This window comes from Nicrophorus vespilloides, unplaced genomic scaffold, assembly GCF_001412225.1.
Source record: "Nicrophorus vespilloides isolate i.1.1-1 unplaced genomic scaffold, Nicve_v1.0, whole genome shotgun sequence".
NCBI lineage: Eukaryota > Metazoa > Arthropoda > Insecta > Coleoptera > Silphidae > Nicrophorus > Nicrophorus vespilloides.
In genome coordinates this window covers 27,887-42,052 of record NW_017096076.1, presented here as the reverse complement: position 1 = coordinate 42,052, position 14,166 = coordinate 27,887, and the positions used below count along the sequence as shown (strand labels likewise).

Here is a 14,166-nt window from a genome sequence, read left to right as displayed (position 1 = left end):
TGATAAAACATTGCTTTTTGATGGGAAAAAATACCGTTTAAGCAAAGCAATGGCTTGATGATTCCGAGCGCTGTTTGGAGCTGTTCAAACGAAATAAAAAGGATTTTTTCATGCGGTATGTAACAATGGATGAAACCTGGATCCACCACTACAAACCAGAGCCAAATCGGTCGTCAGCTGAGTGGTCATCCTACAAACTTATTGAGTCAGGTGTTATATTATGTAATAGGTATTTATTAGAATTTGTACTAATAATTATCATTATTCATTGCAGCAGAGTCTTTGGTGTTTGTGCAAGGTCTAAGAACAACCAAATTGGAAAATTCACATTTGTTACATATGGTAAAAGCCATTTTATAAATCATAGCAACTCCAAGAATTCAATTTATTTTATAATCAAGATGCGACATCAGTGAAAATGAGTTTCACTCATATTCTGAAGTATGTCTAAAAAAATTCGAAGTTTCATATGAAAGGAAGATATTATTTAAGAATATTATTTTAATTGGATTAAACATATATAAACTTATAGGACAGAATGATTTGTTTGTAGTATTACTAACATTTAACATTCAAATTGAAAGTGAAAGTGCATCAAATATGAAAATCATCCAATTGATTCAAATCGATGAGTTAAGTAATGAGTTAAGTAATCACAACACTAATACTTAACTAATTTAATAAGAATTTCATAAATTAATAATAGAAATGTTTCTATCATATTTTACTTTAAATACTTAATAACTTCTAAAAGTAAATCTACCTTGGAATTATAAATTTCGTTTATTTGAATCTATATCTAATTTCATGAGTGCAAATGTCATACTTATAAATAGACAAATTAATTAATTAATTAATTAAGATATTTATTCCATTTAATGCTTTTTTTACTTTATTTGATCAATTACAGCTGTAAAGTAAACAATTTATAATTTTAACAGTTTATTATTTGTATTCGATCAATTATGTTTTTTTTTTTATTTATTACTAATAATTAGTTTAACATAGTATAAAAAGAAAATTGGTATTTATATAACGTTTCTATAAAATGCAAAATTAATTTACTTTTTTACTTCTAAGATGTTAATTACATGTGATACTGTTTTAATTTCTCGTATTTATAGGTTTATTTTATAGTAATACGTAATTCTTATAGTTATTTAATATTAGATTATTTATGTATTTTTTTTTTAATTTGTAATTTCTATTACCAGTAATTAGAAATTTGTAATATTTCTCGTATTTACTGCTTTAATTTATAGTAATAATTTTAAATTTCGTAATTATCTAATTTTATATTAATTAAGTTTTCTTCTTGTTACAATTTTTGATAATTTATTAAACAAAAGTTTTTTTTATAGAAAATGTTAAATTATTCTTACATTTTTTTCTAAAAAATCCAAATAAAGATTATATTTCACCTATTTATAGCTTCAATATACTAATAATATGCAATCTTCTTAATAATAGATTTTAATTAGTTGATGTTTCACTTTCTGCTAATTTATTATACATAATTTTGATTATTATAGAAAATGTTAAATTGTTATTGTAATTTATTAAACAAAATTTTAGTTTTTTAAAAGATATTTTTAAACTTTACTACTTACTTGAGGTTTTTATAAAAACTAAGCACTTCTGAGATGAATATTGATTGTTCAACACCGATAAAATCCAGTTTTCACTATTATGAAGCACGAGCTTGTATCACTATTTTTAAAAACACTATCAATTTAAATTCGTACTGCATTCGCAATGGTTTCGCTCAGTTCATGTTTCGAGTTGCGATCGCGCGTCAAGACTGCCGCCTTCGGAATTTGTACGTATGCTTTTTATAATATTTCCCTGCCGAACGCAAAGGTATATTATCGAGCATGATACCATTGCGCGACCTGACCTTCGCATCTGTGCACAGGTGTTTCCAATCCAATCCTTCACAGCCGCAAACTACTCATAAAAGTACTTGACAAGTATCTATGATAGCTCACAAGAAAATTACAAGTTACTTGCACTATGTTGGATATCATAACAGTCACCTTTGGGTCGTTGGGCCTTCGATTTTGATGGTTCTTAGACGAGGACAGAAACAATGCTAACGATCCGTTAATCGTCGTTTCCGCAATTAACATTTACTTTTGGAGTAACTTGGACAAACAAACAATTTTAGGATCTCACTACTGTTACATGCATAATGTGGCCAAAGTCTATTCAAATGCTTATAAAATACTAACATTGGTTGTGAATTTCTTCGCTATTTGAAAGAACAGGTTTTGAGGTTTCTGGAGAACCATCATATTACTACATATATAATTTATACATTTTTTTTAAAAGATTTATAGCATAAAATTGCTTTATTTTGCATAACTTCATTCAATCAAAACAAACCTTCGATAATTTTATCTTTTTTCTAAAGATCTACGCATTTTCTTTAACCTTTCTTCAATATCTAAAAAGTTTGTAAATTTAAAGAAATAAGACTCAATAATATCCGTTTTTTTTTCATACAAATTATTGTATATTTTGTTATGAAATATTTCTTCTTGCCAACCTTTACTACTACCAACATGATTTCTTATATTGAATTGATATGATTTATATGATTGAAATAAAATTTGACAATCCAAAAGTTAGTTAAATGTCAACTTGTCAAAATTTTTATAATAGATATTTGGTTTATGTCAATTAAATTAATATCTTCTTTGACAATTCTAGATTTGTAATTGAAACAACAATAATTTGATTTTCAAATTAATATTAATCAATACTTGTCAACAAACTTGTATTAATAGAAGTACATCTTACATAAACTATGAAAGTACAATAAGAATCGCACGTACTTTCAAAATAAGATATATAAATATAATTATGACAGCCCATATCTACATGAGACTTGACAAGAAAATCGTTTAGATTTTCGACCGGTTATGACAAGTTTTAATAAGTATATTTTTTCTTTACTTAAATCTACCTCATACAAAAAAATAAGTACATTTAATAAGTAATATATGTTTATATCTAAAATATGAACATTAATGAAATCTTATATAATTTTATTAATTCTTAATTATTTTTTGCATAAATCCTATTTTCTTTGTTCAAAATTAATCAGGCAACAAAACATCTTTGACTATAATAACTAGTTTGTCACCTCTACTCATTTTAAAATTTCGCACGTATGTGAATGAACGGATTTCATGAATGAATGAATAATATAGTAGAGTGAATCTATTTTAAGTGCATTACATAATGTATTTGCATAAGTCAAAAAACACATAAATAAACCATAAGTTTACAAAAAAAAATAGATTTTTTGTAAAACATGTAATTAATTATCCGGTGGTATCTCTTGAACAGTTTATCTGAATAATTAAATTTATTTATGTAATATTTACTACTTTTCATGCGTAGTTAATATAAATAAACCTGTTCAAAGAGGATTTTCGCTCTTCATCCTTTTTATGCAAGGATTGTAGACATGTCATACATTACCAGTAACCAAGGAAATGTGGATGCTGTTATAGGCAACCAAACGTGTTTATCTAATTAGAAGAAGCATTTTTCAAAAATGTTTTTTTAAAGTTTGTTACAAAATAGTTTGTATATGAGTAGCACTAACTATTATATCAATGAATACTATTGTAATACATTTTATTTAATTGTAATTATAAATTTTCATTACATCATTGATTAAGAATGATTTTATTTATTTATTTACAAGATAAAATTTAAATAATTTTATCTTTTCTATTTAATGTTTAAAATGTTCAAAGATTGAAATTTTAATATGGAAAATTAAATAAAACTCAATCAAAATAAACAACATTAATATATTTTTGCGGTTTGATATTTATCATTTGTTAAATATTATAATATACACGACATAAATAGAAAATAACTTAGAGAAAAAGTCACACTTATTTGAAAATGACTATTGGATAGAAAAGAAAGTTCAAAATGGTTCGCAAACCGGCGTTGAGATCCTCCAGCAAACACTCCGAATTGTAACCTTTCTCCACGAACTTAACACTGGTCAGTTCCTGATCGGTGCAAGTGATGCAACCCACTTCCAGCACTTTAACAGCCTGCCGTGGATAATCATCCGTTAGAGATCCTTTGAACCACACCTGATCGTTCTTCTGCAGTTTCATGGTGAAATTCTTGAAGCCGTGTCCTAATGACAAGGCAACCTCAGCAGACTTTCCCCAAAGGCTAGACTGCATCTTGATAATGATCTCGAACGTGTACTGATCGTACTTATCCAATGTACACACCCTGCTCGATCGAATCAGATCGTAGAAGAGATCGCAATCAGATTCGTAGCAATTGGCGACAATTTTCTCACCGTAGTAGCAGTAGAGCTGATCTGAAATGAACTTTGGTAACTTGTCGAAGAAGTATTTGTACTTGTTCCTTGTGCTCTTGATACGAATGTCTTTGATGTACCCATCCCAATTGACCAAGACGTTCTCCAGCTTGGAGCAGCGGATCTGCACGTTCGCCATATTATTATCATCGTGACAGAACTTCTGGTACGTTTCGTAATTTATACTCTTGGTCGGATGATTCTCCACCGTTAACATCTTGGAAATTTTCGGATCCTGTACCGCGGAATTGATGAGGAAATACAATGCCAACAGAGCGATTAAAACCTGCGCGAAACTGGTGTAAGTTTTGAACCTGCTCTGCGCCATGAGGAAGCAAATGCTTAAAAACAGCGTGGTCAACACTATGAATACCAGGATCGTGTACAGGTAATCGCTGGTTATAAACCATTTAGCTAAGGCTAAAGCCGGCAGTAAAATTGTTGTCAAACCTACTAAGGGTAGGAAAAGCACGAAACCAACAAGAGCTAAAGTGCCTCTGATTAATCCAAACATGGTGGCGCCTTGCGAACTGATTATGACTACCTGAAGCCAGCTGAGGGTCACGCAGTGAGGTATCAAAAACTTGTAAATTCCTCTCCAGTTCTCCCTATAGGCAATGCGGAAGAAGACGAGGACGATGAAAACGTACAGTAGCGTCCTGAAGTTTAAGCAAAACTCTATACCATTCCCGATGATATAACTAGCGAACGTCGGTATCTTCAGGTCGAGGAACCTCCAACCCTGTGTCACGACAGGATCGGTCTCATACGGATATTTAGCCATCACATTCACAGCGAAACTGAAGAGCACCAGGAAATCCACCACCGTCTTCGAGCGACGCTTGTACATGAATCCAAACAGCGTCATGAAGGTGATTAAAAAGGCGAATATGGCCAATTCGGATTGCGGTATATTCTGCTCGGCTATCACCGGATAAATTAGCAGATTGACCAGCAGCGCGACGAAGAATTCGCCGTAAGGTTTCAGGTTGTTCCTGATGTACTGAAATTCCGCCTCTTCCGCGTTGAGTTCCCCACCCGAATACGCTATGAACAATCCGGACCAAATCCGAAAATCGTAGAATTCCCGATTGGTCTGCAGCATTCGGAACGTCATCATCACCATAATCGCTATGGTCGTGTAGTAGACTACAATCGGCACGAAGTAAAGCACACTGTCGGAGCTTAGCAGCGTGTATATTGCCAGTAAAATGCATAGTTGAATGTCGGATCGCAGCACGGGCCAATAAGAGAAGCTTCCTAGGAAACGAATCACTTTGTAGTAAAGTATTTTCAGCGCTAGGAACGGATGTAGCACGGATCTTTGTATAATCGGAACGTTGTCAAGGGCATGCAGGTTAGGATCGTTCAAGCATAGAACTCGATTAACTTCAGGAAGTTGACCGTGAGAATAATCTACCGCAGCGGCGACTAAGTTGTCTTCGGTTAACTTCTCGCTGGTTTCTGACCGCTGCGTCCAATCCTCTTCTTCGCTCTCATCTTCATGGAACTTATTCATTATATCCCCGTTCGAAGACACGCCGTTCGCAGTCTCAGATTCCATCTTCTTGCTTTGCTCCTCGTCCTTTTCAATCGCTAACATCTTCCGCTGAAGTTGATCCGAAGTTATGTACTCGCTTCCGTTGGAAAGTCTCGCAAACATCTCCCTCGCTGCCCTCACTGCCACCTTCTCATCCTGCGACATCGTCAGGCAGTTCTTCACGTCCATGTAATTGTGCTCGCAAATTCCCTCTCCAGTATCCAAGCACTTCTTCAGCATTTCAGTGGCTTCCTTGTTACCTTGTTCAGAAGCTTTTATGAGCCAGTACACTCCAGATCGGGCATTCTCCACCTTATCATCATGTGTATCTAAAGATACACAGACAAAAAACAAATTAACAATAAAAATTTAAATGCACCTCTTAAAGTAGTATATCAAGATTAAATCCACACCTACTTTTCTTTCAGCTATTACCTGTATCTTCATGATCAAAGAGCTGCTTGGCCAGGACAACTTGAGATTCTGGGCATCCATCATTGGCCAGTTGGTTTCGCAGACGTTTCAATGAACTCCTGGGGCCTTCTATAATTATACACACAATGTTATGAAATAAACAAAACAAACTGACATCTGTTCTTAGCCTACTATTTTCGCTTTCAGTACAGTATACAATAAACTTGGATCATATTTGAATGAATGACAACAGATATAGTTTTAATTGAGTATGTTCAGTAATTATTTACCATGAATAGGCCACTGTTTTCGACCAGATGTACTCCTTTTGGTCGGTAACACACCAGCCATTCTTTAGGTTTCGATTTATTTATTTACCATTATGTATGTCAAAATGCTGTCAAAGTAACACCGAAGTATATTTAGTTGCCTGCACAATAATAAATAACATTTTATCATTTTAGTTAAAAACGATCATTATTATTTCTTAAAAACTATTGTTTAGATTTTGTACTTTTATATATAAATATTAACAATTATTAATCAAATTTTTCTGCACATTTAGTTGCATATATAATCATTGATAATGTATTTTATAGTGAAACCTCGCCTAACGAGCATTTCGCGTAAGGAGCAAAATAAATTGTAAGAAAAATGACTCCAAAATGAAAGGCATTATCGTATTTTATATTAGTTTATATGGGGAAAATTGTTTCACTATACGAGTAAAAATCCGGAAATTTTGGAACGGATTATGCTCGTTAAGCGAGGTTCCATTGTTGTAATGATTATTATTATTCTTAAATAAATTTAAATAGAATGTAATAATTGTAAAACAATCGATAGCCCATATATTTGACACCAAAATTTGGTGTGAGTTTCGAACTCGCTCACTCGAATAAGGTTTGGTAATTGTCGATCTAACAAGAATGATTTAGAAATAATTAATAATGAAAGATATCATATAATTAATCATCATTTTTTTTGAAGTTAAAATATTTAAAATTATTATAGGAAAAAATGTGACTCTAACAATTATTCTTAAGCTGCAAAATTGTAAAAAGATAATTATAATTAGAAAATTATACAGTAAAACCTTATAAAATACGTCAAAGATTTACGAAATACATGAGAAAGTGCATCAAAACAAAATAAATAATTAAATTACACATGGAAACATTTTAAAACATTTAATTTCTCATTGTACATATGGAGATATTTTCAAAATGCACATACATAATTCACTGCTACTCGTGTTAATCGAAAACGCGTTTCTTCTTGTGATGAATTGGTACAAAATCGACTAACAGAATAGTTTAAGCAAGCTGTACATATCAGTACATCGGTGGCAATCGCAAGCCCGACAACCGAAATCCGGATGTTCGAAATCCCGACGTTTGAAATCCCGAGTGTATCGAAATCCCGATGTTCGAAATCCCGACTATATCGAAATCCCGACTGTGTCAAAATCCCGACTACCATAATCCCGACCATCAAAATCCCGACTACAATAATCCCGACTATAGCGAAATTTATAATAATAAAAGACACTGTCGAGATTTCGCTATAGTCGGGATTTTGATTGTCGGGATTATTGTAGTCGGGATTTTGATGGTCGGAATTATTGTAGTCGGGATTTTGATGGTCGGGATTATGGTAGTCGAGATATTAACATAGTCGGGATTTCGAACGTCGGGATTTCAATAGACGGTCTTTCGGTTGTCGGGCTTTTAGACCCCAGTACATATACACACTGATAGAAATTGGTTGGATTTCATAAACCGCAAAAAAAAAACGCATAAAACAGGTTCTACTATATATAGGATAATATATAAAATTATAAGTTTAGATTTTAATTGAATTATGAACAATATTAGTAAATCAACTAAAATATACGGAAAGGTGTACTGCCAATAACCGGTTGCAATATTTTTTGTTGATAAATATTGTCATTATCATTATTATATCAGCCAGGACCTAAAAGATAAATGATAAAGGTTTTAAATTAAATTGTTATTATCATATACTTACATTAAGTAGTGTTGTACTTACTACAATTACCCGATATTAAGTGTCAGTAGTCTGTATGAATTATTAATCTATATTTATTATAATCATGATATTAATGATAACAGTATCAGCAATTATATCACATATATTATCGAAATCTCCTATAAATTTTAATGTATTTGCAAAGTTTTTTTTTTTGTTGCTATCTCTATTATTATACCCATAGTAGCAATAAATTATATATTATTTTATTGTTATATTTGTGATTTGTATATAAATATATTTTTTACTTTTAATAATTTGTTTGTTTTGTTTTATTGTAACAAATATAATTACAGATTTTAAGTAGTATAAGTAACTAAAGTAGCGTCACTAAAACCACTGTAACTTGTGAACTAAACGTCAGATTACCATGAAATTTTGACAAGCGTCGTCTGACGGTTGGTACTTCCTAAAATCATATGAATTTGTCGATAGAGGCGCCATATATATGTCATTCTACGAATGAATCTAAATTGGAGATCCAAGTGCTCGAAACGCTTTAATCTTCTTGTTGTTACGTCGTTGTCCAGAAGGTTGACCGCCAATGAATTCGTATGCGAATCAAGCCTATTCGTGTAGAAATGTTTAGCAACCTCTTCCACAGTTTTTAGTACAAATACCAGGTGTAGTCTCCTCCGCCATTTATCTAATACATTTAGATTGGTTTTAATATAACTTTGTACACTAGCAACTTATACTTTAAAGTCAACTGCAAATTTGCAATACAACTTTCTAAATTGTATTTCTAGTTGTTCACGCTTTGCCCGGATATGGTCTTTTAAGGTGCATTCCCAAAATATCTCACCCTTGAAGATTCTGAAATTACTTTGTTTATAAGTTTGATTTGAGGACGGGTGTCCTAATTATTTGATTAATAAAAAAATATTATTAATAATTATAACATTGCTGTTTGTAACATTTATTCATATTCCCATTTTCTAATTTCAGCTTAAAAAGTAAAAAAGCTTCAACTTGCATCCTAGAATTACAACAATAGAAAATAAGAATTTTAAATTTAAATCTGTCCAAAAATAGTTGTTACATTTCAATTTCACTTATTTGTCAAACATATTTATCAGATTTTTTATGAATCTAAATGTGCCATGGTCAAACTTTGTTTAAATTCGTTGCGCTTTTTTTACACTAGTGTTGCAAAAGTGATTTTCTTACATACTTAATTAATTAACTAAAACTTAAAAATGCCTAGAAACCAATCAACAAAACAAAGAAAGGAGTGAAGAATTAGTAATGATCATCGCAAGCATCATTTATTGCAAAATGTCAACGACTCAAACTAAGTGCAAAAAATACTGCTACTGAGAAGTTTTGCTGTTTTGGTTCCAAAATTTTGAAATTGTAAAGTATGTAAAATTAACAATGTGATGATTCTCGTAAAAAGAAGTAAGCCAAAAGACTAAAGTCAACAGATTCAAAACATTTGCACAATTCCCTTCAGCAAAAGAAACACATCATTGACTCATAAATCCAAAATTCCCAAAAGTACATTGTATGACAGATTGTAAAAAAAGAAAAAGAAATTAAGAGAGTTACAAGTTTTGTAAAACCGTTGTTTGACTTTAATGACTTCTATATAATGTGATGAAAACACCGTTATAAAAACACATTTTTTTTTTCAAAATAAAGTTTAATTTTCTCTTTAAATTAACAAAAATGTGCATTTTTTTCATTTTCTTGCTTCTTACAAAATGTAGCAACTATAAAAATAAAACAATATTTGATGCAAATTAATTTCTTTTTGAATATTTGAAGATACATTAGATATTCCATAATGAAACAGTGTACATTTGTGGTCACAGAGTTAATTGTAATAATATAGACATAAAATGTCCATTTACAGGAGGATGAGGAAACCATACGTAATGTTACTATTGATAAACAGTACAGTAAAACTAAAGATTCTCTAATTCCCATTTTTAAATTTCAGCTTAAAAAGTAAAAAAAAATCAACATGCATCCTAGAATTACAAAAAAAAAATGAAATTTATCTGTAGAATTTTTATGTTTCTTTTTTTCGTACAACAATAAAAACGAAAGTAGTATCATCATTCCTCCAACAAATGCAGAGATAAATAGATCGTCAGTACTATCCAGCTCTATGTACTTATAAATGTGATAACCATAGCAAAGATTAACGATAATATGGTGGCGATTGCAGACATGCGAGCGTTGAGAAATGAGGACAAATATGCTAAAAATAACTGTAACTTTAAGTGGAGAGAAAAAAGTTTGGTAAATTAAACAACCGACGGTCCTGTCTTCTCCAAATCGAGTTAATTAATCTAGTAAATGTGTGTATACATTATGAAACATTGAACCTAACAGGAAAATGTCACTATTTATTGTAAATTTATTTGTATACTTGTATGTGATTGGCTAAATGCAAATTAATTTTGATTAATAAAAGAATATTATTAATAATTAAAATATTGCTGTTTGTAACATTTATTCCCATTCCCATTTTCTAATTTCAGCTTTAAAGAAAAATATTATCCGAATTATCCGAAGTTCTACAAAAAATACAGGATTAGTGTTGTTTTTAATATTTTATTTAATAAATTGCACAAAATAAAACAAGTCACAAACTATAAAATGTATACGTACTACATATTAGAAAATTATATAAATTCTAGAACAATAAATATGTATGTATCCGCCCATGCATGCGGTTGATGAGGCTCAAGCACAGCATCCATGCACATGGGGCAAAAAGCAGAGTAAATTTGTGTTATTTCCTTAATTTTGTTTCCGTTCTTTAAGATTTGTCCCTAATAAGCGGTTGTCCCGATTAACCGGTGATCCAATTAAGGGGAATCATCTGTATGTTGAATTAAACGACAGTAATAATAGGTAAAATAATATAAGGTCAAAGTTTATGTATACTACATATAAACAAAATATCAATGATAATGAATATGTAAACATAAATATTAATTATGAATTTAGATATATTTTTTTAAAAAATAATCAAAATATTTTATAAATTTTATTAGTTTAAGATTAAAAAATAAGATTACAAATTGTTGGTAAGTTGAAAAGGAAGAGAGAGCATTGTCTATCTGTGTATCCCACAGAGCTCGGATGAAGTGCGTTTTCATTGGCAAATGCGAAATACAAATATTCGATTAAAATCGCGTACAAGCTTATCGGGTTTCAATGTTTCAATAAGGTGGCCGATGATGATGATTCCCGTGATTCACATTCACTTGGCGCTGGTCGAGATGAGAGAGCGAGAAAGATGTTCACAAAGTGATAGCGGTGAACGTCGGGATGAAAGGGACCCGCCCTTCGTAACAATGGACACGAACCGAGTTTACTCAAAATATTAACCTGCCGCCGCATCCCCACACGATGATCCGCGATGATCCCAGCCACGTGCACGTCCTACCCGCAATTACATAATCGGCAGGCAGGCCGTGGGTCCGTAGAGTAGAGGGGGCCCTCTATTTGCCTAATGAAAAAGTTTATATGCGCGCTTTGACAAATTGAATGGGGCCCTATTTAGACAGCACCGCTTGTATCTCCTCAATGCTCCTGCCCTTCGTTTCCGGGACTAGGAAATAGGTGAACGCAAGCGCAACGACGTTGAACGCGCTGAAGATCCAGAAGGTCGGACCCATTCCGATGGATAAGCTTGCGTTCGTGAAGAACTTCGTGAGGAAGAAGCAGACGAGCCAGCAGATGGAGGCGGTCAGAGAGGATGCCGGAGCCTTCACGTTCGAAGGGAATATTTCGCCCATTATGGACCAGGGCAAAGGGCCGAAACCGAAGCCGTACGTAAGCATGTACAGCACCAACAGCAACACCGGCAACCAAGAAACCGACTCCAGATCTTTACCTTCTTTGAGGTAATAGAAGTAGAATCCGAGCGGTAATTGCGACACGGCCATTCCAATCGCCGATGTCAGCAGAAGGATGCGACGCCCGAACCTATCGATGATCACAGGCGTTATAAAACCGGCCGCGAACTGACAGAAACCCAAAATTATTGGAGGTATCTCGTCGGGAAGTTCTTTGATTCCGGCAGTCTCGAAAATATTCTGCGCGTAGAATTGAATTATGTTGATGCCGGACAACTGCTGAAACGCAGCCAAACACACGGAGATCATCAACGCCTTCACATTGCTTCTGATGGTAAACACGTCTCTTAAATCGCCACTTTTGTTCTCCTCCAAGAACGCTTCCATGGTCTTCAACTCTTCCTCCACATCATCCATGCGTCTCAATTTAATCAGAGACTTCCTCGCGTCATCCTTCCGCCCTTTCAGCAAATAGAACTGCGGCGTTTCCGGCATGAAAATAAAAAATAAGATTGCAAATGCAATTGGAAACACAGCGCTAATCACGCTGAACAACGTAATGCTCAAGTAAGGTCCAATGCAGTAAGACGCCAGCACTCCGGTGACCACGAACACGTTCATCGATGATCCAAGAACGCCGCGAATATCATCCTCGCTTACTTCAGCTATGTATCCAGGCAATATAGCGAAAGTCCCACCCAGCGACAACCCTCCAACCGCTCTGGCAACATAATACAGGATAATTTCCTTCGTGAAAGCCAAACACAGGTAGGAGAAGATCACAGGTAGCGAGAGCAGCAGAAGAGTTATCTTCCTTCCAAGTCTATCCGAGCAGGCAGCGGCTAAGAACGGTCCGAATCCAGCGCCCAGAGCCAACAAAGATCCGATCCACGAAGATTCCGTGCTGGAGATGGGCTCATCGAATGGATTATCGGGATCCAGTTTCTCGAGTTTCGGAAGAACGGGTGACGTCCAGGTCAGCGTCATTCCGATAGTAAAGGCGAGTATGTTCGCTTAAATTATTACATTATTACAACTATTTATTTGGTCAAAATATACAAATTACCTGTGAGCACACAAGCGTACAGAAAATTCCTCCGTCCCGATCTCAACATTTCGTTTCACTGATGTTTACCGAATGCTGATTACAACCTTCAAACCAGCAACATTATCAATGGAATCGCCGATAATCTCCGTATAATTATTATTGCTCAATGCCAGCCACTCGAGTACATTGAAAAACATAACTAAACAATAAAAATCGTAGAGAACGGAAAAAAAAGTCAACACAATTCAATCGCGAATGCAAACATAATGTTCTTATCGTGCTCGTGCAAAGGCTACTGTATTTTTAACTTTTGTTACATATATATACGATTTTTAAGAAATGTATTATATTTATTATATTTGCACTCAATTTACTAATTATTTACAATTTGTTTTTAAAATATTTACAAATTTATTATGGATATATAATGTTTTAACTGATAACTGTAAATTTAATACACAGTAAATCACAAAATAACACTTGTCTCTTTTAATAGATTGTAATGAAATAATAAAACAATCGTATAATTATTTTACTTCATTTTAACTTCATGAATTATTCGTATAATTTTGTAAAAAATAATTAGCATTGATTTACAAATTTTATCTTATCGCCGTGTGTAATTTATTACTTTATTATCCTATTGTTCAAACTTTGTTTTTACTCAATTTTACTTTAAATAATTAAAAAAATACAATAAACTAAATAAAATAATGTATAACTGTAATTAATTAGAATTAAATACTTATTTTGACATATTTGATTGATACAATTTTAATTGCAATACTGAGAAAATTAAATGTGTAATTGATATTTTCTTTTCTTTTTGGTCTTTCAGCTTTCCCCTTCGGTTTGATTGCACCGCTTCGTAACGGTCGATTTCGTTCCCATATGTATCGAAACAGAAGGGTTCCTGCGGTATCGTGTTTCT

General features: G+C 32.9%; 3 protein-coding genes across 3 annotated transcripts in view; all 3 read right to left on the bottom strand.

The window, feature by feature from the left end:
• The window catches only part of LOC108569418 (ABC transporter G family member 23-like), a 45,561-nt gene extending 43,885 nt beyond the window's left edge, over positions 1 to 1,676 (bottom strand). The window contains exon 1 of the mRNA XM_017930963.1: positions 1,611 to 1,676. The gene's annotated coding sequence lies outside the window, so the exon portion shown is untranslated. The remainder of the gene's footprint in view (positions 1 to 1,610) is intronic.
• A 2,203-nt stretch (positions 1,677 to 3,879) lies between these two features.
• Positions 3,880 to 6,688, bottom strand: LOC108569416 (wolframin). The gene is made up of 3 exons (XM_017930959.1): positions 6,608 to 6,688; positions 6,339 to 6,446; positions 3,880 to 6,232 (listed from the first exon to the last, which is right to left on the bottom strand). The coding sequence occupies exons 1-3, from the start codon at positions 6,666 to 6,668 to the stop codon at positions 3,915 to 3,917; spliced, it is 2,487 nt and encodes an 828-aa protein (XP_017786448.1). The 5' UTR covers positions 6,669 to 6,688; the 3' UTR covers positions 3,880 to 3,914.
• A 4,656-nt stretch (positions 6,689 to 11,344) lies between these two features.
• Positions 11,345 to 13,341, bottom strand: LOC108569412 (facilitated trehalose transporter Tret1-like). The gene is made up of 2 exons (XM_017930955.1): positions 13,254 to 13,341; positions 11,345 to 13,200 (listed from the first exon to the last, which is right to left on the bottom strand). Exons 1-2 carry the CDS (start codon positions 13,300 to 13,302, stop codon positions 11,885 to 11,887), a joined length of 1,365 nt encoding a protein of 454 aa, XP_017786444.1. The 5' UTR covers positions 13,303 to 13,341; the 3' UTR covers positions 11,345 to 11,884.
• Between the last annotated feature and the right edge of the window lie 825 nt (positions 13,342 to 14,166).